Source organism: Coregonus lavaretus (assembly GCF_964263955.1).
Source record: "Coregonus lavaretus genome assembly, chromosome: 24".
Taxonomy (NCBI): Eukaryota; Metazoa; Chordata; class Actinopteri; order Salmoniformes; family Salmonidae; genus Coregonus; species Coregonus lavaretus.
Genome location: NC_140011.1, coordinates 44,384,538 through 44,411,070, shown reverse-complemented (window position 1 = coordinate 44,411,070; position 26,533 = coordinate 44,384,538). Strand labels below are relative to the sequence as shown.

Below are 26,533 nucleotides of genomic sequence, written 5' to 3'. Positions count from 1 at the left end.
ACAAGGGGAGGTGCAACTCGATATTAGGAAGGTGTTCCTAATGTTTTGTGCACTCAGTGTCTTGGTTGTTTTAAATAGATTGTGACTAAGGTGTAGAGCGTTCGGGCAAGAAGACCCACCGCTCCGCTAAAACCATTGACAACTGTGTGCCGTTTTCAAGGGATTGTTAAATAAATGTTAATAAATGTTACCCTAATTCAGAGTGGAAGAGGTGACGTTTCCCCATGCTGCCCCAACCAGGGCCTGTCCCCATGCTGCCCCAAACAGGGCCTGTCCCCATGCTGCCCCAAACAGGGCCTGTCCCCATGCTGCCCCAAACAGGGCCTGTCCCCATGCTGCCCCAACCAGGGCCTGTCCCCATGCTGCCCCAAACAGGGCCTGTCCCCATGCTGCCCCAAACAGGGCCTGTCCCCATGCTGCCCCAAACAGGACCTGTCCCCATGCTGCCCCAAACAGGACCTGTCCCCATGCTGCCCCAACCAGGGCCTGTCCCCATGCTGCCCCAAACAGGACCTGTCCCCATGCTGCCCCAACCAGGACCTGTCCCCATGCTGCCCCAACCAGGACCTGTCCCCATGCTGCCCCAAACAGGGCCTGTCCCCATGCTGCCCCAAACAGGGCCTGTCCCCATGCTGCCCCAACCAGGACCTGTCCCCATGCTGCCCCAACCAGGACCTGTCCCCATGCTGCCCCAACCAGAGCCTGTCCCCATGCTGCCCCAACCAGGGCCTGTCCCCATGCTGCCCCAACCAGGGCCTGTCCCCATGCTGCCCCAAACAGGGCCTGTCCCCATGCTGCCCCAACCAGGACCTGTCCCCATGCTGCCCCAACCAGGACCTGTCCCCATGCTGCCCCAACCAGGACCTGTCCCCATGCTGCCCCAACCAGGGCCTGTCCCCATGCTGCCCCAACCAGGGCCTGTCCCCATGCTGCCCCAACCAGGACCTGTCCCCATGCTGCCCCAACCAGGACCTGTCCCCATGCTGCCCCAAACAGGGCCTGTCCCCATGCTGCCCCAACCAGGGCCTGTCCCCATGCTGCCCCAAACAGGGCCTGTCCCCATGCTGCCCCAACCAGGTCCTGCCCCCATGCTGCCCCAAACAGGGCCTGTCCCCATGCTGCCCCAAACAGGGCCTGTCCCCATGCTGCCCCAACCAGGTCCTGCCCCCATGCTGCCCCAACCAGGTCCTGCCCCTATTCCTCCGTTATCTTGTGCCATTTCCGTGTGTGTGTGTGTGTGTGTGTGTGTGTGTGTGTGTGTGGTCCCTCTGTAAAGGTTAATTCTATATCCTGTCTGTCATGATAAGTGCTGTAGTCGTGTACAGTATCTGCTGCTGTAAATAAAACAAGCTTTTTCAGGATTCTGACTCCACTGAGTTTTTATCTGATGCCTCAGTCATAATAGTAACCATAGAAATATAATGAATATAATTACTCTAATTCTACCATAGTAACACTGCAGGGTTTTTATTAAACTGAAAGGCATAGAATTACACATTGTAAATAATTGAATAGGATCTCTGTGCTGGAGTGTTCAGAATCCCTGTCTGTGACCGAACATGCTAATGATTGACAGCTCTTGGCTCCCCCTGCCCCTCCCCCTGCCCCTCCCCCTGCCCCTCCCCCTTCCCCAGTTCAATGGGCATGACACCACATGACTGTAAGTCACAACACAACTGCTTGTACTGGTTAGACGGCGCTCAGGAAGTATGCTCTGTTCTCTTATTGTGCAAGTTAGTAGGAAACTGATTCCGTCTTGTCCCTTTTCAGCAATCTACGTTGTATTTAGTCAGGTAAGTCATTCAATAATAATTTAACAAGTAATATTTTATTATTATGATATATTTTTTCAATAATAACCTGGTTATTGAAATATACACTCAGGTTGAACAACGGACGACAATTAACATTTTTTCAGTTTCATTTACAGCAGAACCAACTTGTGCTCATCAAAGTCAAACGTTTTCATGGATAAGGTTGACTTGTGGCCTTAGAAGATCACCTGTCATGTGATGTAAATAGTTGCCCAATCACATTCAATGAGGGTGTAGGCTTCACGACACAGGTTTGTACCAAAATATGTACTTACCGCTCAACTATTGTGATATCCGTTGGAACAACTGTTATGACAAATCTATTGAATGTAACACTTTACCTTTAAAAACTCTTGAGCTGACAAAAAAAATGAATCGGCAGGCTAGAGGCTGTTTAAACCTCTCGAATAAAACAAAAACTACAAGTATGACTGGTTGCTGTGATTCAAATGCTGTGCGTTTATACTACTGTACGATGATCGCGATATTGCCCTCCAGTGGATATATACAGTATTACATGACAGTGTGATAACAGTCCATGCTAAGTATTTATTGGCTCAGAGAGGGTGTTGTCATGTCAACCGCTATACACGGAGTTCCGTGTGAGGTAGAGTGAACTGGAAGATACCGTTTAACTCATCTGTTCCCGGGGAGAATCCAAAAATATGTATGTGGTCCTCTGTAGCTCAGCTGGTAGAGCACAGCGCTTGTAACGCCAAGGTAGTGGGTTCGATCCCCGGTACCACCCATACACAAAAATGTATGCACGCATGACTGTAAGTCGCTTTGGATAAAAGCGTCTGCTAAATGGCATATTATTATTATTATTATTATTATTATTATTATTATTATTATTATTATTATTTCTTTTCTAGGACATCAGCCTCCCAGACCTATTAAAAGGTCAAATACAAAAAAACGTTATCAATAAATGTGCGTGTGTTTGTCTTATATGGACACAAGCTGTACCAAACGAAGTGTCTGGGACCTGTGAGTGTTGTGACCGTGTCGGCAGAGAGGGCTGACACTACAGTGAAATTCATGGAACTAGTGCCTCAAAATGTGACATTTGAATTGAATAATTACTCGTAACTTCATAATACATTTGAACAGTATAAGACAAATAATCCTTGATATAAAATCATGAACCCTCTGTTTGAAAGAATATTTGTAAAGGATTAGAAGGGTTGAAAAGCATTATATATTGCCCTCCATTGGATATATACATTATTACATGACAAAATTATTATTATGATGATGTATTTGAGCCTGTGCTGTGCCATTTCAGTAAATCACAGATATGGACCAGTTCACTATTCTACAGCTCCCAATCGTTCTGTGGATATGTGTTTCCTAGTTTATTCTTCATGACCCTCTCTAGACTTTATTTTTATCCGGGCAAATATAGTCTGTCAGCTTTTAGGTGAATTTCAGGATGAAGGTAGACAGTAGGTGCAGTATAGTATATTTATACATGTTAACAGTGTAGCCACAGAAATATCATTATATTTACAGGCACTGAGGCAAATTTTACACATATTTAAATAGATTTTTAAACAACTGATGTGAATTCACTTTGTTTGTGTGAATAATAATAATTCTTTAATATTTGTTGTTGTAAATAATCCGAAGTGTTTGTAACCGGTTTAGGTGTTGTGCCTAGCTTCCACCACTCCAGTCACATTCCCGTTACCTTCAACTTTCTCTGATATGGCTTGAGAGATATCAAAGTGACACTTTCCTTTTGAGGAACTTCCTCCCTGGTGACACTTTCCTTTTGAGGAACTTCCTCCCTGGTGACACTTTCCTTTTGAGGAACTTCCTCCCTGGTTTGGAAACCAGGTTGTGGATGGTGTGTTTAAGGTTAATCAAGTATTTATGACCTTACACTTACAACAAAACTTATTTTACTTCAATATTAAGTTTAAAAAAAAGAAGAAAACAGCATTGTGCTAGAGGTGACGTTCAGATATCTGACTTTAAATAGATGTTATTTCTGTTTTGGAATCTGTACTTTTACTTTTCCACAGTAAAACAGCACTGCCTCTAAAATGAGTCTCTCAGGGGTGAATGAGGGCGCTGACGCAAAAAGGTGTATCTTTGAGGACAATGGCGCTGTAAGCGAAGCTGAAAGGTGAGTGCAAAAGAGACTTTAAAATGCTACTTTCCCAAAATGCCTCGCTGCAACAAGTTACATTGTTAATGTGTCTAACTTTATTGAATGACGCTATTCTTTAATAACTTGTTTATATTCATATTATAATCATTAAATTAAAGTCTCTGTTGTGCCATGTCTATGGATCCACCTTACAACTTCAGAGACCAAGACATTTCTACTGAACACAGGTCAGAACATGAATTGACTGGTTAATTGATACTCCTCCTTAGACTTTCCCACTGAACTAGTTCCTCCATTGATAGTTCAGCTATAGAAGCACAGACTCGGTATTCTACACCCCTGTTGGCCTGAGTGTTCTGGTATGTGTTTATCTTACAGGGCCCATCAGGAGAGACCAGTCTCCCCTGTCCCCAGCTGTGTGTCCATGAAGAGTGACTGGTCTATGGATGATCCTCTCTTGTTCCGGCCAGAGAGACCAGTCTCCCCTGTCCCCAGCTGTCTGTCCATGAAGAGTGACTGGTCTATGGATGATCCTCTCTTGTTCCGGCCAGAGAGACCAGTCTCCCCTGTCCCCAGGTGTCTGTCCATGAAGAGTGACTGGTCTATGGATGCACCTGTAATAACAGAACCAAAGTAAGCTGTATAAATGTTTCCAGGGCGGCAACAATGTTAGCGGGGTTGGCAGGTGGCCTAACGGTTAGAGAGGCGAGCCAGCAACTGGACGATTGCCAGTTTGAATCCTGGGTGTGACGGTAAAAATCTGGCGGGAAGTGAGCTGGAAACTGGAGGGTTGCTGGTATCAAATCCTAGATGCCACATTGCCTGCCATTGTGTCCTTGAGCAAGGCACTTTACAACTGCTTCCAGGGGCGCCCAGTGTAGCAGCCCCCTGCTCCAACAAGAGTCATGACAGAAATGATTGGCAACCTTGATAAAGAGTGTATAAAATAGATTATACAAATACTGAGCTGCATTGTATACAAAAAAAACATTGGAAAATTATATTATTTTATACTAATACAATTGTTCAGAGAAAGAGATTTTCTTTAACAAGTAATATTTTTTCTCTAAAAAATATAGGGGTCAAAGTTATTGGCACCACGGTTTTGAATACTCCGGCACCCTCCCGTTGCGAGGATAATGGCCCTGAACCTTTTTCTAAAATGTTTTATGAGATGTTTTATCACATACTTCTTTTGAGGCCAAACCCACCACTGGTGTGGATGGCCAAAGAGCTCTATTTTTATGTAATCTGACCATAGCACCGGTTCCAATCCAAGGGCTGTTTAGTCAACTCCATAGCACCGGTTCCAATCCAAGGGCTGTTTAGTAAACTCCATAGCACCGGTTCCAATCCAAGGGCTGTTTAGTCAACTCCATAGCACCGGTTCCAATCCAAGGGCTGTTTAGTCAACTCCATAGCACCGGTTCCAATCCAAGGGCTGTTTAGTCAACTCCATAGCACCGGTTCCAATCCAAGGGCTGTTTAGTAAACTCCATAGCACCGGTTCCAATCCAAGGGCTGTTTAGTAAACTCCATAGCACCGGTTCCAATCCAAGGGCTGTTTAGTCAACTCCATAGCACCGGTTCCAATCCAAGGGCTGTTTAGTCAACTCCATAGCACCGGTTCCAATCCAAGGGCTGTTTAGTCAACTCCATAGCACCGGTTCCAATCCAAGGGCTGTTTAGTAAACTCCATAGCACCGGTTCCAATCCAAGGGCTGTTTAGTCAACTCCATAGCACCGGTTCCAATCCAAGGGCTGTTTAGTCAACTCCATAGCACCGGTTCCAATCCAAGGGCTGTTTAGTAAACTCCAAGGGCCTCATTTATAACTGTTGCGTAAATTTCACACTAAATATCTGCGTGCGCTATTTCTGAAAAGAATACGTACATTAAAAAAATATGGATATTTATCAACTTGGCGGTGACAATAAGACCCTTTATTTGCTGTATGATTAGGAACTATTGGAATTACACCGTGGCAGTTTCTATAAAGATCAGCAATGGCAAATCTGATCACATTTCTACAGAGGAGTGGGCAGAATGTTTTGATATTTTGTATTGGCTTTTTCAAGCTAAACATGCATGCTGCCTATAATCAATCAATAAATCTATCAATCAATCAATCAAATCTTATTTGTCACATGCTTTGTAAACAACAGGTGTAGACTAACGGTGAAATGCTTCCTTATGGGCCCTTCCAAACAATGCAGAGAGAAAAACTGAAAAATGATAACACAAGGAATAAATACACGACGATAACTTGACTATATCAGTGGGGAACCGTAAGAGAAGGCCTAAAAATTGATCAAATAATTGTAGTATTTTTAAAATATACACTTAGTTTTTAATTTCTATTTAATGTAAATCTTTTCAATTACATTTCAATGGTATTCTGATTATTTTATTATTTTGAATGATATTCAGATTTAATGTCTTCAGTTTGTTGGAAAGGAAAGGGTTAACGTTGAAGATAAAAAAAGATCCAATCATGATTTCTGTTGTCATGATTGGGGCCTGGTGCCTTATTAAGTCAGAGTGAATGAGATGCTTTATTCTTTTGCTGTGTGTGACTGGCCGTGCTTTTCGGTGCCTTCAGAAAAGTATTCACACCAGTTGACTTTTTCCACATTTTGTTGTGTTAGACTGAATTTTAAAATTGATTAAAATTAAGATTTTTGGTCGCTGACCTACACACAATACCCCATAATGTCAAAGTGTAATTATGTTTTTTGAAATCTGTACAGATTAATTAAAAATGAAAAGCTGTAATGTTTTGAGTCAATAAGTATTCAACCCCTTTGTTATGACAAGCCTAAATAAGTTCAGGAGTAAAAATGTGCTTAACAAGTCACATAAGTTGCATATTATTGCATCTGTGTGCAATAATAGTATTTAACATGTACCCCACACATACAGATCTTTGTAAGGTCCCTCAGTCGAGCAGAGAATTTCAAACAAAAATTCAACCACAAAGACCAGGGAGGTTTTCCAATGCCTCTCAAAGAAGGGCCCCTATTGGTAGATGGGTAAAAAAATTGAAAATCTCTTTGAGCATGTTGAAGTTATTAATCACAAGTTGGATGGTGTATCAATACACCCAATCACTACAAAGATTCCAAACTCAGTTGCCGGAGAGGAAGGAAACCACTCAGGGATTTCACCATGAGGCCAATGGTTACTTTAAAACAGTTAGAGTTTAATGGCTGAAACTGAGGATTATTATTAATTATTATTAATTAATCATTTAGCAGACGCTCTTATCCAGAGCGACTTACAGGAGCAATTAGGGTTAAGTGCCTTGCTCAAGGGCATATCGACAGATTTTTCACCTAGTCGGCTCGGAGATTAGAACCAGCGACCTTTCGGTTACTGGCACAACGCTCTTAACCACTAGGATGGATCAACAACATTGTAGTTACTCCACAATACTAACCTAATTGACAGAGTGAAATATTCCAAAACACGCATTTTGTTTGCAACAAGGCACTAAAGTAATACTGCAAAAAATGTGGCAAAACAACTAACTTTTTGTCCTGAATACAAAGTGTTATGTTTGGGGCAAATCCTATACAACACATTACTAAGTACCACTCTCCATTATTTTCAAGCATAGTGGTAGCTGCAACATGTTATGGATATGCTTGTAATCGTTAAGGACTGGGGAGTTTTTCAGGATAAAAAATGTACTGAATGTAGCTAAGCACAGGCAAAATCCTTGAGGAAAACCTGGTTCAGTCTGCTTTCCACCAGACACCGAGAAATGAATTCACCTTTCAGCAGGACAATAACCTAAAACTCAAGGCCAAATATACACTGGGGTTGCTTACCAAGAAGACAGTGAATGTTCCTGAGTGGACAAATTACAGTTTTGACTTAAATCTGCTTGAAAATCTATGGCAAGACTTTAAACTGGTTGTCTAGCACTGATCAACAACCAATTTGACAGAGCTTGAAGAATTTTGAAAATAATAATGGGCAAATATTGTACAATCCAGGTGTGGAAAACTCTTAGAGACTTACCCAGAAAGACTCACAGCTGTAATCACTGCCAAAGGTGATTGTAACATGTATTGACTCAGGGGTGTGAATACTTAGGTAAATTAGAGATTTCTGTATTTCATTTTCAATACATTTGCAAACATTTCTAAAAACATGTTTTCACTTTGTCATTATGGGGTATTGTGTGTAGATGGGTGAGAAAAAATATAAATTTAATAAATGTTGAATCCAGGCTGTAACACAACAGAATGTGGAATAAGTCAAGGGGTATAAATACTTTCTGAAGGCACCTTATTTGTGTGTTAACTCTTCATTGTCATAAAGGCCATTGAGGAAGGCTGAAACATCAAGCTTTTTTAAATAGTTGTCTAAATTAGGCCTGACCCCATTTAGTCATTTGGTTGTTGGATGATTGTTTGGTTGATAGGTTCTTGGTCGGCCGAGATTATTTAGCCGCAAATTTATTTCATGGCACACAAGACACCTGTCTATTGCACGCCTGACTCAGTGTTACTAATCCACCGAGGAGGCCGCGGGGATGCCACAGTCCAAGAAGAGGAGTAATGGCTAAAATGCACAAGGCTCTCTCCAGAATACGCTCTCGTGCGCCTACGTTGTTTTATAACTTCATTGTGTGAATTGTTTGCCCTTTTGATTGTTGGGGTCCATCAATTCCCCATTACATATATCACCAGTAGTAGCCTACATTTCCTTTAATTCGCATCATTTCTAATCTACAATGTTTGTTTGGTTAAGGTCATTTTCTGTTAATGCATTCAATATATTATTATTACGTTTACCGTTTCTCGTTGTCGGAGTGGACACGTTGTTTTCAAAGCTTACAACCTATGCTACACTTGTGAGAAACAAGTTTTGATTTATTTCATTCCGTTTTACGAGTTTTGTCCATTTATTAATTGTATTTTGTGTGGAGTGCTTCTGTCAATGTTGAGTAAGGACGCGCACCTGATTATGCATGTAGAAGTAGGCCTAGGTTACCTACCCACGCAAATGTAGGCCTTAACTCATCACCACTAATGAGCTGTGGAGCTTCTCAAAGTCATTTTTTCTTCACCTCAAACAGCAAGTAAACAAAGTCTGTTTTTTTTTTTAGAATCTATTGAGAATGACAATAGTTCCTCAACGTAATTGAAACATATTTCCAGCGCTCTCCCTTTCGATAACCACTTGGCATGAAAGGGAAAAATGTAATGCTCTGATCCAGTGGAAACGTCATAAAATACCTGATTATTTCTTATCCCTTGCGCAAATAGCCTACAGCTGTGTCTGTCCCGAGCTCACTGGGAAACTCTGAGGGCCAAGAATATTTTATACAACGTTGCAAGTTTGCTAACGCGAGCTTCGTGCCGGACACAAATGACCAAGAAATCCCACAAAAATAAATACATTTGTTGTCTGAACATTTGGCACATAATAATGGCACAATTACCGGAATGAACCACTAAGTTAGCTAGCTAGCCTGACGTCCTCGCATGGGCAACAATGAACCACTAAGCTAGTTAATGTGAACCTACTAGGTTATGTCGTGGTAATTATTCTAATCGAAGGAGAGACTTTTAGATTTCCTCAAAACAATTGAACTTTATTAATTACTGCAGTAATGGAGCGTTAAAGGTCACCCAATGGTGTCGAGTTAAAAGCCCAAATAAACAGCATTCGGTTACAACTCTGTATAGTCTTCCTGAGTCCTTGTGACGAAAAAACAGATACGTGAAATTATACAAAAGGTCCACTGTGCTCTCATGCAACAGACATCAAGATTTACATGGAGCCAAATATCTGTCTCTAGTTCATTTACTGCTTGTTTATACAAAAATACTAATGCAACATAGGACACTAAGCCCTTTTCTCAGAATTATGGAGTCCAGTATTCATCTGCCATATGGGATAAATCAACTGGAGATTGGGTCTCCCTGGCACCGACAGACCGGCACACAGACACTAATCATGGAATGGAATGTTATCTTATCACCAAGCCATCGTAAATCGACTGTTAGAGTTCAATCTCAGAGGCTCATCCCAGTTCCACACAGACACGTGACAGCTACAGTGGGGAAAAAAAGTATTTAGTCAGCCACCAATTGTGCAAGTTCTCCCACTTAAAAAGATGAGAGAGGCCTGTAATTTTCATCATAGGTACACGTCAACTATGACAGACAAAATGAGGGAAAAAAATCCAGAAAATCACATTGTAGGATTTTTAATGAATTTATTTGCAAATTATGGTGGAAAATAAGTATTTGGTCAATAACAAAAGTTTCTCAATACTTTGTTGTATACCCTTTGTTGGCAATGACACAGGTCAAACGTTTTCTGTAAGTCTTCACAAGGTTTTCACACACTGTTGCTGGTATTTTGGCCCATTCCTCCATGCAGATCTCCTCTAGAGCAGTGATGTTTTGGGGCTGTCGCTGGGCAACACGGACTTTCAACTCCCTCCAAAGATTTTCTATGGGGTTGAGATCTGGAGACTGGCTAGGCCACTCCAGGACCTTGAAATGCTTCTTACGAAGCCACTCCTTCTTTGCCCAGGCGGTGTATTTGGGATCATTGTCATGCTGAAAGACCCAGCCACGTTTCATCTTCAATGCCCTTGCTGATGGAAGGAGGTTTTCACTCAAAATCTCACGATACATGGCCCCATTCATTCTTTCCTTTACACGGATCAGTCGTCCTGGTCCCTTTGCAGAAAAACAGCCCCAAAGCATGATGTTTCCACCCCCATGCTTCACAGTAGGTATGGTGTTCTTTGGATGCAACTCAGCATTCTTTGTCCTCCAAACACGACGAGTTGAGTTTTTACCAAAAAGTTCTATTTTGGTTTCATCTGACCATATGACATTCTCCCAATCCTCTTCTGGATCATCCAAATGCACTCTAGCAAACTTCAGATGGGCCTGGACATGTACTGGCTTAAGCAGGGGGACACGTCTGGCACTGCAGGATTTGAGTCCCTGGCGGCGTAGTATGTTACTGATGGTAGGCTTTGTTACTTTGGTCCCAGCTCTCTGCAGGTCATTCACTAGGTCCCCCCGTGTGGTTCTGGGATTTTTGCTCACTGTTCTTGTGATCATTTTGACCCCACGGGGTGAGATCTTGCGTGGAGCCCCAGATCGAGGGAGATTATCAGTGGTCTTGTATGTCTTCCATTTCCTAATAATTGCTCCCACAGTTGATTTCTTCAAACCAAGCTGCTTACCTATTGCAGATTCAGTCTTCCCAGCCTGGTGCAGGTCTACAATTTTGTTTCTGGTGTCCTTTGACAGCTCTTTGGTCTTGGCCATAGTGGAGTTTGGAGTGTGACTCTTTGAGGTTGTGGACAGGTGTCTTTTATACTGATAACAAGTTCAAACAGGTGCCATTAATACAGGTAACGAGTGGAGGACAGAGGAGCCTCTTAAAGAAGAAGTTACAGGTCTGTGAGAGCCAGAAATCTTGCTTGTTTGTAGGTGACCAAATACTTATTTTCCACCATAATTTGCAAATAAATTCATTAAAAATCCTAGAATGTGATTTACTGGATTTTTTTTTCTCATTTTGTCTGTCATAGTTGACGTGTACCTATGATGAAAATTACAGGCCTCTCTCATCTTTTTAAGTGGGAGAACTTGCACAATTGGTGGCTGACTAAATACTTTTTTCCCCCACTGTATATAAACCCTACTATGTCGCCTCTCAGAAGAACAAGACTGTACTAATATAGGAATACATTCTAATTTAAAAGTAATGTGATTGACATAATGTTGTAATTCTACGACATTCCCCCATTTTGAGACTTAGTCTCAACTTAAAAGATAATTACAACTTGAAAAAAAACATTAATAAAAATAAAACATCAAAAAAACGTCTAACTCAAACATATCGGAAAAAACTAATATATTACCATCCGTTGGGTCATTGAATTGTTTACCTCAACATAAAATATCCTTAATTGTAAATGATATACACATTAAAATATCGTTAAGAAATTCTCAGCAATCTAAGTCGGAGTACATTTTATCAGTACGAAGCAAAATCATTATGTTGATACTGAGCACCCTCCCATTGGTCAATAACTATTTCCATAACACCATCTGTAGAAACTAAAATTAGCATATCTTGTTGGACAAATCAAGGTAGTGATTCCCAGTTTAAGTAAAATGTATTCCGTTTGGTGCCTAATGAACATGACCCAGTATTAACACTATAATCAAAAATTTAATTTGGTAATGGATACACAGTTGAAGTCTGAAGTTTACATACACCTTAGCCAAATACATTTAAACTCAGTTTTTCACAATTCCTGACATTTAATCCTAGTAAAAATTCCCTGTCTTAGGTCAGTTAGGATCACCACTTTATTTTAAGAATGTGAAATGTCAGAATAATAGTAGAGAGAATTATTTATTTCTGCTTTTATTTATTTCATCACATTCCCAGTGGGTCAGAAGTTTACATACACTCAATTAGTATTTGGTAGCATTGCCTTTAAATTGTTTAACTTGGGTCAAACGTTTCGGGTAGCCTTCCACAAACTTCCCACAATAAGTTGGGTGAATTTTGGCCCATTCCTCCTGACAGAGCTGGTGTAACTGAGTCAGGTTTGTAGGCCTCCTTTCTCGCACACACTTTTTCAGTTCTGCCCACAAATGTTCTATAGGATTGAGGTCAGGGCTTTGTGATGGCCACTCCAATACCTAGACTTTGTTGTCCTTAAGCCATTTTGCCACAACTTTGGAAGTATGCTTGGGGTCATTGTCCATTTGGAAGACCCATTTGCGACCAAGCTTTAACTTCCTGACTGATGTCTTGAGATGTTGCTTCAATATATCCACATAATTTTCCTTCCTCATGATGCCATCTATTTTGTGAAGTGCACCAGTCCCTCCTGCAGCAAAGCACCCCCACAGCATGATGCTGCCACCCCCGTCCTTCACGGTTGGGATGGTGTTCTTCAGCTTGCAAGCCACCCCCTTTTCCTCCAAACATAACGATGGTCATTTTTGCCAAACAGTTCTATTTTTGTTTAATCAGACCAGAGGACATTTCTCCAAAAAGTACGATCTTTGTCCCCATGTGCAGTTGCAAACTGTAGTCTGGCTTTTTTATGGCAGTTTTGGAGCAATGGCTTCTTCCTTGCTGAGCGGCCTTTCAGGTTATGTCGATATAGGACTCGTTTTACTGTAGATAGAGATACTTTTGTACCTGTTTCCTCCAGCATCTTCACAAGGTCCTTTGCTGTTGTTCTGGGATTGATTTGCACTTTTCCCACCAAAGTACGTTCATCTCTAGGAGACAGAACGCGTCTCCTTCCTGAGCGGTATGACGGCTGCATGGTCCCATGGTGTTTATACTTGCGTACTATTGTTTGTACAGATGAACGTGGTACCTTCAGGCGTTTGGAAATTGCCCCCAAGGATGAACCAGACTTGTGGAGGTCTACAATTTTTTTTGGCTGATTTCTTTTGATTTTCCGATGATGTCAAGCAAAGAGGCACTGAGTTTGAAGGTAGGCCTTAAAATACATCCACAGGTACACCTCCAATTGACTCAAATTATGTCAATTAGCCTATCAGAAGCTTCTAAAGCCATGACATCCTTTTCTGGAATTTTCCAAGCAGTTTAAAGGCACAGTCAACTTAGTGTATGTAAACTTCTGACCCACTGGAATTGTGATACAGTGAATTATAAGTGAAATAATCTGTCTGTAAACAATTGTTGGAAAAATTACTTGTGTCATGCACAAAGTAGATGTCCTAACCGACTTGCCAAAACTATAGTTTGTTAACAAGACATTTGTGGAGTGGTTGAAAAACGAGTTTTAATGGCTCCAACCTAAGTGTATGTAAACTTCCGACTTCAACTGTAGGTCAAATAGATTAGGATCAGTTTCACTCTCAGGATCAGAGATCACCCTCTCCATTCACCAGGGCATGCTGAGAATAGTGTCAACATCTTTAGTTCACACAACTTCTCTACCCATGTCACAATTAGCATAACAACAGTCAAAACAATCAATCCCTAATACATTAATTGCTTCACTCATATAGTTATTAACATACTAACAACTTACTCAAATCAATCAGTCAGTTTCCAAATCATAATCAAAACCAAATTAATTAATTCTTAGTGATTCACATTGGTCCTATCACTCAAAGTTAAAACCTTCAACACATCGACACTGGCAGAATGCACATTTATATTAACATACAGTATAATTATCCATAATTCTAGTATAAACTCCCTCATCACGATTATAATTTCAGATCAGTATCACAATGCATTCTTAGTCTAAATTACTATAAATGTAGCAGTGTGTTGACCTCCTCAATCAACCTGATACCACAAATTACAATCCAAAATCAATTATGGGCACAGTTGACCAACCCCTTTCTTCCCCCGGCACTCAATCTTCTGGCGTCTCTTCATTGTGTTCTTCAGATAGCGGCAGGTAGCTTAGTGGGTAAGAGCGTTGTGCCAGTAACCGAAAGGTCGCTGGTTCTAATCCCCGAGCCGACTAGGTGAAAAATCTGTCGATGTGCCCTTAAGCAAGGCACTTAACCCTAATTGCTCCTGTAAGTCGCTCTGGATAAGAGCGTCTACTAAATGTATAATAAAATAAAAAAATAAAAATAAAAAGATAGCTTCAAAGTGGACGGCTCAGGAATAATTTGATTTTTCCCAGACAGACTAATGTCTCACCACAATGCCTATTATGTCTCGTCCATTGCCAACCAGTATACCAGCAACGTTACATTACATACTCCTGATAGAGAAAAAGCAGTTGATAGCTTCGATTGGATGCTGTGTACAGGTTGCTGGTCTCTCGGTAGAAGTGGTGCAGGACAGGACGGTATTGAACGCCATTTCTTTTTGAGGTCCACACCGTTCTCTGCTGAATTATCCCTGCCATGCATCAAGACACCATTTCTAGTCACCTTCACCATAACCTCGAGAGAGAGAGAGAGAGAGAGAGAGAGAGAGAGAGAGAGAGAGAGAGAGAGAGAGAGAGGACAGATCAGAACAACAGTTTAGTTCAGTTCATTTCTGATTCAAGAAATAGACAAGCATAGACTGTATGACAAATTATTACTTTTACCAATATTCTTAATACCAATTTCTAAGACAAATGTCAAAGAAAATAACAACACATTCTGTTGAATTTTTTTTCTCAAATTGGCTTATACTCCCCTTATCACACTGTCAACTTCACCGCAGAGTCACAGGATCAGGAAGTTAGACCACTAATCCTTAGGGAGTCATCTTGATTTTCCAGCAGACCCAATCTGGTGAGATTTGTATCGAAACAAAACAGAACAAACAACACAACAATACACTCCTTCCTATATCACTCGATACACTCCCCCTATCACTCAAGGTGTGTAAACTTAAATCTAAAAACTTAAAAGGACTGGTAATTCCCCCATTTTGACACAACTCACAATGTGAGTAATGTGAAAAAAACAACACTACTACTGGTTTAAAAAACAAATCGAATAAGAATCACTACCCTTAATAACGCCAAACAGTCATTGGAAAATAGACTTAAGACAGCCTACCCTTAATGAAAGGCATCGCCCTCTCCTTCTTCCCGTGGTCCGAAACACAAATAGGACTATGAACTATAAACTTCATCCTAATTATCAGTATTACAAATGACCCTCAAATCAGTATCACATATGACCCTTAAATCATCACCCAATGTCTATTGGCTTTCCAGTGAGGGCGATCAAACCACACTAGAATGTCAGGACAGAGGTCAGAGGTCATTCAATCCCTTCAAAGAAGTGTTGCTTTCTGTATTAGACTAAGAATTTGAAAAACAGTCAAACATTTCACACATTTCATATCCCAGGGTTACAGTAAGTTTCTTCAGTACATTTCTTATCAAAAGATTTCACGTGTTTAAGATAACTCCGAAAATAAAAACTTCAGAAAATGCCACGTTGTTCCCCTTTAAGATACTTCGGCTGTCACGATCGTCGTAGGAAGTAGACCAAGGCGCAGCGTGATGAACGAACATGTTTATTTATCATTAGCGATAAACACGGACAGTAAACAAAAACAACAAACGACTCGTAACGTCCTAGGTAACTTAGACCAACACGGAACAAGAACCCACAAACACAAAGGGAAAAACAGACAGTTTAAATATGGCTCCCAATCAGAGACAACCAGCCACAGCTGACACTCGTTGCCTCTGATTGGGAGTCACTCAGGCCAACATAGAAATAAACTAACTAGAACTCCCAACATAGAAACAGAACACATAGAATGAACACACCCTGGCTCAACATATAGAGTCCCAGTAGTTGTGTGTGCGCGCACTGGTGTGTGTGTGTGGGAAACCGTAGGTCAAAAACACACACATAAACAGGCCTTACTTATCTGGGAGCCCCTTCTACGGACTAATCTGGATACTTGTACACTTATAAAACTACCGAATTTCACTAACTGCTCTCCCCAAGACCACAGACTCGGGGAAAAATTCCAAAGAGAGATAATGAAACCCCCATTCTCCTGGAAGAGAAAGTGTACATGTCGTCAATATTAACTATACTACATCTGAATCAGAAACCCAAACGTTTTAATTACAAACAAAACATGATGAAGATCATTCCACTGCACTCCCTCTAATCAGACATCGTGTGTTTTAAACTACCCCATCGTTTCACGTATCCTTGATTACGAGTAACAAATCACTCCCGTATATGACTGGTCTCCCTTTTCAATAACCATGTAAAATTATCCCGGTATCGTTACCGGACCCATGTCCAACGACATACACTACCGTTCAAAAGTTTTGGGTCACCTAGAAATGTCCTTGTTTTCGAAAGAAAAGCAATTTTTTTGTCCATTAAAATAACATCAAATTGATCAGAAATACAGTGTAGACATTGTTAATGTTGTAAATGGCTATTGTAGCTGGAAACTGCAGATTTTTTATGGAATATCTACATAGGCGTACAGAGGCCCATTATCAGCAACCATCAGTCCTGTGTTCCAATGGCACGTTGTGTTTGCTAATCCAAGTTTATCATTTTAAAAGGCTAATTGCTCATTAGAAAACCCTTTTGCAATTATGTTAGCACAGCTGAAAACTGTTGTGCTGATTAAAGAAGCAATAGAACTGGCCTTCTTGAGACTAGTTGAGTATCTGGAGCATCAGCAATTGTGGGTTAGATTACAGGCTCAAAATGGGCAGAAACAAATAACTTTCTTCTGAAACTAAACAGTCTATTCTTGTTTGGAGAAATCAAGGCTATTCCATGCGAGAAATTGCCAAGAAACTGAAGATCTCGTACAATGCTGTGTACTACTCCCTTCACAGAACAGCGCAAACTGGCTCTAACCAGAATAGAAAGAGGAGTGGGAGGCCCCGGTGCACAACCGAGCAAGAGGACAAATACATTGGAGTGTCTAGTTTGAGAAACAGACGCCTCACAGGTCCTCAACTGGCAGCTTCATTAAATAGTACCCACAAAAAACACCAGTCTCAACGTCAACAGTGAAGAGGCGACGCCGGGATGCTGACCTTCTAGGCAGAGTTGCAAAGAAAAAGCCATATCTCAGACTGGCCAATAAAAATAAAAGATTAAGATGGGGAAAAGAACACAGACACTGGACTTTTTCTTTGCAACTCTGCCTAGAAGGTCAGCATCCCGGCGTCGCCTCTTCATTGTTGACGTTGAGACTGGTGTTTTGCGGGTACTATTTAATGAAGCTGCCAGTTGAGGACCTGTGAGGCGTCTGTTTCACTGTTGACGTTGAGACTGGTGTCTTACAGCCTGTTTGAGTTCAGTACTACTCACTTTCACTCGCAGACTAAAACATGGAAACTCTTCTATTCGTTCCAAAGGAAAAATAAATAAATAACCTTTCTCAAACAACGTTCTGTTGTTTGAGAAAGACTAAAAAATCACCCACGAATGATTCGTAGCTGGAGACTACGAATCATAGAATTAATAGGTTAAATTAATAGGTAAAAAAAAAACTAACTTGACAACTTTCACAATACTAGATTGCTGTTCAATAATGAATACCCATGTTTAGTCTAACACTTGTGATCAATCACCTACAGATTTAGGTAACTGTCTCTTCTGATTAGGCTACAGGCAATAAAACAAACACTTGTTGTTTTTGGACAAGCATATATTCAATTTATATCCGTAGCATTACTATTCAATTTAGTGATTGAAATTACGACCCCATTCTTAGTACGGTCCCCCATTCTTGTTGAATAAGTGAGTCTTTCAATTTGAACCAAACAAGCTGCTAAATCGTCCAGTTTACATCGTAAAGCAAACACTGGCAGCGGTATCCGTCTAAGCAAAACATACCAATAGTTGAATTACAATCAGAAACCCCAATTTTAGTCAATACCATAGACCCAATTCTATTGAAATGACAAAGAAATCCCGCAAATAACCCAATTATAATGGTTTGTTGTCTGAACATTTGGCACATAATAATGGCAAAATTACCGGAATGAACCACTAAGTTAGCTAGCTAGCCTGACGTCCTCGCATGGGCAACAATGAACCACTAAGCTAGTTAATGTGAACCTACTAGGTTATGTCGTGGTAATTATTCTAATCGAAGGAGAGACTTTTAAGATTTCCTCAAAACAATTGAACTTTATTAATTACTGCAGTAATGGAGCGTTAAAGGTCACCCAATGGTGTCGAGTTAAAAGCCCAAATAAACAGCATTCGGTTACAACTCTGTATAGTCTTCCTGAGTCCTTGTGACGAAAAAACAGATACGTGAAATTATACAAAAGGTCCACTGTGCTCTCATGCAACAGACATCAAGATTTACATGCCGCCAAATATCTGTCTCTAGTTCATTTACTGCTTGTTTATACAAAAATACTAATGCAACATAGGACACTAAGCCCTTTACTCAGAATTATGGAGTCCAGTATTCATCTGCCATATGGGATAAATAAACTGGAGATTGGGTCTCCCTGGCACCGACAGACAGGCACACAGACACTAATCATGGAATGGAATGTTATCTTATCACCAAGCCATCGTAAATCGACTGTCAGAGTTCAATCTCAGAGGCTCATCCCAGTTCCACACAGACACGTGACAGCTATATAAACCCTACTATGTCGCCTCTCAGAAGAACAAGACTGTACTAATATAGGAATACATTCTAATTTAAAAGTAATGTGATTGACATAATGTTGTCATTCTACGACAGTTACATCTAGGCTACATATTGAACTTCAATCGTCTCAGGCCAGTGGCACAACATATTCATTTATGGTTAGATGAGAATCACCGTCATAATCAGGTACAGAGAATGAAGTCAAAACCGCAAGTCCAAATCCCCATCTTAGGAAAGGGACGATTTAAGCAAGATAGCTACTGCAGGACGTCAACACAAGCAGACCAGAAACAGACATGTTTTTCTGACAATGATGCCGTTTTGCTTAGGATGATGATTTGACTGGTGTGAAGCCAAATCCAAACTGGCCTCCCTTGGGGGGAACGTTTTTCTGCGCCAGGACAACCCACAGTTGAGCTCAGCTCAACGCTGATTGGCTAATTATTTTATTTTTATTTTTTATCAAGGGAGGCCAATCGATGAAATGCTACGGCGGCAACGCGTCATACTCTTTTGTTCCAGACAGAATCAGATACATGGGACACACATACTGAGACAGAGGGGGCGCTGTTTCCCTTCGCTCTGATGATTTCTCCTGTGAGATTCAGCCGCTTGAGAATAGACAGAAAAGTATGAAAAGTATGAAAACACAGAGAGACGAAAGATAAAAAAAATTATTTAATCATTTGTATTTTGGTGAAATATTTGGGGAAGCCAGGCTCCCATGAATACACCACCATATACCATATAAAAAAACATATGCACGCATGACTGTAAGTCGCTTTGGATAAAAGCGTCTGCTAAATGGCATATTATTATTATTATTATTATTATTATTATTATTATTATTACACGCCACTGGTCTCTTCTACTTGCTCAACAGCCAATATGTTTTATTAGGACAAGTAAACTCATTAATGAATTACATAAATTGTAAAATAAAAACGTATCCTACACCATGATTTCTTCCATTAGTAAAAAGTGTGTTGAAAACTAATTTCTATAGTAGATTTGACGTGGTAAACGAGGATTTCAGTTGTACGGCATGCTCGTCAAATACATAAATCACCCTTAGTCTGCTCAAGAAGCAAGATTAAACACAACGCTGATAATACTCACCGGAGGGTGATGACGGTTGCAATTTACGATCAGCTGTGCGAGTGACTTTAGCGCGTATTGATGTTTTTAACGAGAGATCAGCTGGCAATAATTTAAATGGCCATCAGTGGTTGGCCCATGGATGGCTCCCTATAACAAGAAAACAAGACTTAACCTCTTAATTAACCTAAGTAACCTCTTATTTTGTCCACAGAGTCCAATATGAGAAACTAGAGGTTGAGTCTACCCAGAATCAACAAACGGATCTGAACTCCATATTTAGGGTGGGCTGGCTAATCACCGTTTTTTAAAATAAAAACATACATATAAATTAACACACCAGCGTACATTTAGTTTTTGATGAACTCATTCTCAGTATTTTGTGTGTTTTGTCTTCATATAAATACTGTATTTGCTGTCCATTTTTTTATTTTGGTCCATTTCAGGTGCTTCAAGGTCGTGTCATTGTTTTGGTCAAACGTGAGTTGAAGAAGTTCAAGAGGATTCTGAATGAAGGTCAGAGGGAAGATGAGAAAGTGGTGGATGCTGAAGATGAGAAGCAGGAGAGCAGTGCCAGAGAGGGGGCTCTGAAGATCACGCTGCACGTCCTGAGGAAAATGAACCAGAAGGAGCTCGCTGACACACTGGAGAACAGTAAGACCGACCATTCATGTCTACAAAGGTGTAACATACCAAGACCTCTACAATTTTCCTGTCATTCACAAGCAATTTACATGTCCACAGGAAAAAAAACAGTAGAATAAGTTATAATATATTCTCCATTGAAACTTTGACTTTGTTGTAACACGTTAACATGGATGATCTGCATTGTCAGGTCTTCTGGGTAACCTTGTTGCATGTCAACAAAAACTCAAATGCAATCTGAAGAGGAACTTTAAGAATGTGTTTGAGGGAATAGCCAAGCAAGGAAATCCAACCCTTCTCAATAAGATCTACACAGAGCTCTTCATCACAGAGGGTGGAAGTGGGGAGGTCAATAATGAACATGAGGTGAGACAGATCGAGGCAGCAACCAGGAGACCAGCAACACAAGAGACGCCAATAAAATGCAGTGACATCTTTGAACTTTTACCTGGACAAGACAAAGAAATCAGATCTGTGCTGACAAAGGGTGTCGCTGGCATTGGAAAAACAATCTCTGTGCAGAAGTTAATTCTGGACTGGGCTGAAGGAAAAGCAAATCACGATATCCAATTGATATTTCCACTTCCTTTTAGAGATCTGAATATGATGAAGGAGAAGAAATACAGCCTGATGGAACTTCTTCATCACTTCTTCATGGAAACCAAAGAATCAGGAATCTCCAACTTTGACAAGTACAAGGTTCTGTTTGTGTTTGATGGTCTGGATGAGTGTCGACTTCCTCTTGAATTCGAGAACAACGAGAGCTGTTGTGATGTCACAAAGTCGACGTCAGTGGATGTGCTGATGACAAACCTCATCAAGGGGAATCTTCTTCCTTCTGCTCGTCTCTGGATAACCTCCCGACCAGCAGCAGCCAATCAGATCCCTCCTGAGTGTGTTGACCAGGTGACAGAGATACGAGGGTTCAATGACCAACAGAAGGAGGAGTTCTTTAGGAAGAGATTCAGTGATGAGGACATGGCCAGCAGAATCATCTCACACATAAAGACATCAAGAAGCCTCTACATCATGTGCCACATACCAGTCTTCTGTTGGATCTCTGCCACTGTTCTAGAGACACTGTTGGGTGACGCACAGAGTGGAGAGATGCCCAAGACTCTGACTCAAATGTACAAACACTTCCTGTTCTTTACCACACTGCACAAAAAACGAAAATATCCAAAGGTACCGGAGAAAGTTGAGTCAGATTCACAGATGAAAACAGATGAGGAGATCATCCGGAAACTGGGAAAACTGGCTTTCAGACAGCTGGAAAAAGGGAATCTAATATTCTACGAGGAAGACCTGAGAGAGTGTGGCATTGATGTCACAGAAGCTTCCGTGTACTCAGGAGTGTGCACACAGATCTTCAGAGAGGAGAGTGGGCTGTACCAGGAGAAGCTGTACTGCTTTGTTCATCTGACTATCCAGGAGTTTCTGGGTGCTGTGTACGTGTTTGTCACGTTCCACAACGACAGTTTAAATCTAATGGCAGAACCTGAAACCACCGACAGAAAACTTCAGATGTCTGAAGACAAACCTACAACCATCCTCCACAAGAGCGCAGTGGACAAGGCCTTACAGAGTGAGACGGGACACCTGGACCTGTTTCTCCGCTTCCTTCTGGGTCTCTCGCTGGAGTCCAATCAGACATTCCTACGAGGCCTACTGACACAGACAAGAATCAGCTCACAGACCAATGAGGAAACAGTCAAGTACATCAAGGAGAAGATCAGGGAGAATCCTTCTCCAGAGAGGTGCATCAATCTGTTCCACTGTCTGAATGAGCTAAATGACCATTCTCTTGTGGAGGAGATCCAAAGCTACCTGAGATCAGGAAGTCTCTCAGAAGCCAAACTCTCCCCTGCACAGTGGTCAGCTCTGGTCTTTGTGTTGCTGACTTCCGAAGAGGAGCTGGATGTGTTTGACCTGAAGAAATACTCCAGATCAGAAGAATGTCTTCTGAGGCTGCTGCCAGTGGTCAAAGCCTCCAGGACAGCCATGTAAGTGTAGATTAATAATATTCTATTTTGAAGTAGATGCAGCTTCCATAAAGGAATTTAAATACTAAAATCTAAAGTTGACTTCAATATTCAGGTTACACCCATAATTGATAATAACAACAAACATCCCATTATTGAACATTTACTGATTATGATTTGTTTTATATCCTTTTAAGAAGAATGTTGAACTGTTTTCCCATTATCTAGGCTGAATGGATGTAACCTCACAGAGAGATGCTGTGAAGCGTTAGCCTCTGCTCTCAGTTCAAACTCCTCCAAGCTGAGAGAACTGGACCTGAGTGACAACGACCTGCAGGATTCAGGAGTGGAGCTGCTCTCTGCTGGACTGGGGAGTCCACACTGTAAACTGGAGACACTGAGGTCAGTATTTTCCTCTTTGTGTAGTGATCTTGGAGTAAAAAAAAAAGTGTCTTAGATAGCAGGTAATACTTTGAAAGGGTGAGCACAAATAAGTCATTTTGAGAATTAAATTTTCCTTTCTGTAGGATGTCATTCTGTTTAGTCACAGAGGAAGGCTGTGCTTCTCTGGCTTCAGCTCTGAGGTCAAACCCCTCACACCTGAGAGAGCTGTACCTCACCCACAATTACCCAGGAGCCTCAGGAGTGGAGCTGCTCTCTGCTGTCGTGGAAGATCCACAATGTAAACTGGAGAAACTCAGGTAAACACTAGAAGTCCTATACAACTAAATATACTGACTTTTTTTTTAGACATTAGATATAATAAGGCAACAGCCAACCCTCTCTGTGCTCAAAAAGAAAACCTTATATTATTAAGTTGTATTATTAAATTAAAACGTTATATTATTTACACTTGCAGCAGAATGTATCTTGAATACCTTTGTTTTTTCGCCATGTCCACAAGGAGACAATTATTTATATAAATTGTTTTGCATCAAATGAGGTCTGGTTTATTTAAAATGTTGTCAAAATAAGGCCTATGATTTCACTTCTCTAAAATCCAAAAAATTGTGTTTCTTCTTCTGATTCCTCAGTGTGGATCATAATTTCGAGTGTTGGTTAAAATCATCACTTAAGAAATGTAAGTAATGGGTGTAATGGGAGGTGGTTTGGAACACTGCTTTATGACAAGACTTCATGCCTACTTCAACCTACTTGAACAGTCAAAATCATGTTCTTCATTCAATTGGATGATATTTGGATGAAAACAAGATCAAAGTGGGATGACTAAAGTATGAACAATTACTGTTTCTTCTACATTGATAAAGTTTGATCATAAAGTCACTGGTTCCTTCCCCGTGTCAAACACTTGGATTCAGAAGGTGGGATTATTAAGGGTGTTTTTTTTTTGACATACCGTAAAGCCTCTCATTTGAATACACCAATGGTAACGTCTTATTCTCTTACCTAATTTAAATAAGTACCGCCTGGTAACCAACATCGCAGAGGGGCGTGGTTTACACACCCTAAATATCTAGTCTACTAGGGCCAAAATTTGACTGTATGGTGTCAGCAAATATAATGAGAGGTTTCCCCTATTCATCTATGGCAATGATACAGTACTTACAGGTCTTCATCTGTGTCTGGTGTTAGCTGGCTAGCTAGGTCTTCATCTGTGTCTGGTGTTAGCTGGCTAGCTAGGTCTTCATCTGTGTCTGGTGTTAGCTGGCTAGCTAGGTCTTCATCTGTGTCTGGTGTTAGCTGGCTAGCTAGGTCTTCATCTGTGTCTGGTGTTAGCTGGCTAGCTAGGTCTTCATCTGTGTCTGGTGTTAGCTGGCTAGCTAGGTCTTCATCTGTGTCTGGTGTTAGCTGGCTAGCTAGGTCTTCATCTGTGTCTGGTGTTAGCTGGCTAGCTAGGTCTTCATCTGTGTCTGGTGTTAGCTGGCTAGCTAGGTCTTCATCTGTGTCTGGTGTTAGCTGGCTAGCTAGGTCTTCATATGTGTCTGGTGTTAGCTGGCTAGCTAGGTCTTCATATGTGTCTGGTGTTAGCTGGCTAGCTAGGTCTTCATCTGTGTCTGGTGTTAGCTGGCTAGCTAGGTCTTCATCTGTGTCTGGTGTTAGCTGGCTAGCTAGGTCTTCATCTGTCTGGTGTTAGCTGGCTAGCTAGGTCTTCATCTGTGTCTGGTGTTTAGACCTGCCTAAAATAAATAATGGACTTATTGTGATGGTGTATATTCAATTGATTTATTGACATCAGCGGCTTGTGTGTCTGGGGGGCCTGGAGATATGTCAATTGACGGTCAATTACCGTGAGACCGGCAGTCTTTTTTGCATGACAATAACCAACAAAATGACATGACAGCCCTAGCTACAGCTCGACATAGACCGACAAAAAACAGCGATATGGCCCTCAGTGATATTTTCTGTCGACTTTTATTAACTAGATTGATAGCCAGAACAACAATGACTAGCTGACTACGGATTCTGATTTGTCCGAATACTCCGGCCCACCCTTAGTATCCAGAACTCACCCTGTAATGTTTAGTTTTTAGTTGATTTGTGTATTCGGAAAAATTGGCTTGAGATAATCTGACTGTGTCCATGTTGCTTGACACGGGCGTTTACAAAGAACCGCCAGTCAAGGTGAGCAACCCCGCCCACTCAGTCTGTCTTTCCAGACTTCCTGGTAGTTTGACATGACAGGGAAAAAGTACTTTTTAAATATTATGGCTGATGTTTTAGTCACTCAAAAGTCTGGGATTCAGAATTACTTGTTCTGACCTTTTAACATAGCTCTCCCAGATTTGAGGTGAAATTGAATTGATAATTTTTTTTGTTTTTCTGTCAGATGCCTGTGAATTGACACTGGATCCAAACACAGCATTCAAAAACCTCTCTCTGTCTGAGGAGAACAGAAAGGTGACACGGGTGGAAGAGGAGCAGACGTATCCTGACCACCCAGATAGATTTGAGAACTGGGATCAGCTGCTGTGTAGAGAGGGTCTGACTGGACGCTGTTACTGGGAGGTGGAGTGGACGGGGCACGAGGTCCATGTTGGTGTAACATACAGCAGAATAGGAAGGGAAGGAAGGGGTCATGACTGTGGGCTCGGATACAATAACAAGTCCTGGACTCTTAGTTGTAATAATGATATTTACACTGCCAGGTACAATAAGAAGCCCATAACCGTACCTGACCACGCCTTCCGCTCCCACAGAGTAGGAGTGTATCTGGACTGGCCGGCCGGCACTCTGTCCTTCTACAGCGTTTCCTCTGACACAATGACCCACCTGCACACATTCCACTCCACATTCACTGAGCCCCTCTATCCGGCGTTTAGGATCTGGTACTGTGGCGCCTCTCTGTCCCTGTGTCAGGTATGTGAATAAAAATAAAGCCAGTATTTAAATGACAAATTAATTGTATGTTTGACAACCCAAACCGAATCTTGCGGGAGCTCTGGCCTCCGGCCAGTAACATTTTGAATGTTTCCATCTGTCACAAGTTTAATTGAACTGTAATGCACTTTAAAAGCTTAGATGTAGTTTGCGTGTATCCGTTGTGCACTTATCAGGAGTATTTGTATTAGTTATTAAAGTATCGAACTGTCATCACTTTGTATCAGTATTTTGAGTTCAGTTATATGTTGCACTGTAGGAGTATGTAAAAATTGTTGTCCTGGGATTTGACATTTTGAGTTCTAGATATTTAAGTTATTTAAAAGAGCCTTGTTTTGTAGTGCAAACTTTGATGATACAATAACAATTTTGTGTGTGAAGATTCTGACATTAAACCTGAGTTTTATTCTTGGA

General features: G+C 41.2%; 1 protein-coding gene across 7 annotated transcripts; it reads left to right on the top strand.

The window, feature by feature from the left end:
- The first annotated feature begins 1,652 nt into the window (after nucleotides 1–1,652).
- On the top strand, nucleotides 1,653–26,533 carry LOC311100291 (NLR family CARD domain-containing protein 3-like). 7 transcript variants are annotated; one of them, XM_084141149.1, is made up of 13 exons: nucleotides 1,653–1,793; nucleotides 1,931–2,065; nucleotides 3,465–3,677; nucleotides 3,845–3,948; nucleotides 4,134–4,160; nucleotides 4,312–4,566; nucleotides 20,368–20,437; nucleotides 20,600–20,807; nucleotides 20,989–22,801; nucleotides 23,009–23,182; nucleotides 23,308–23,481; nucleotides 23,815–23,861; nucleotides 25,569–26,533. In XM_084141149.1, the coding sequence occupies exons 4-13, from the start codon at nucleotides 3,866–3,868 to the stop codon at nucleotides 26,108–26,110; spliced, it is 3,393 nt and encodes a 1,130-aa protein (XP_083997275.1). In that variant the 5' UTR covers nucleotides 1,653–1,793; nucleotides 1,931–2,065; nucleotides 3,465–3,677; nucleotides 3,845–3,865; the 3' UTR covers nucleotides 26,111–26,533. The 7 variants fall into 7 exon arrangements, 6 of the variants coding, with proteins under 6 accessions (XP_083997275.1, XP_083997274.1, XP_083997279.1 ...); XR_014609821.1 differs by lacking the exon at nucleotides 3,465–3,677 and having other exon boundaries at nucleotides 23,358–23,481; XM_084141148.1 differs by lacking the exon at nucleotides 3,465–3,677.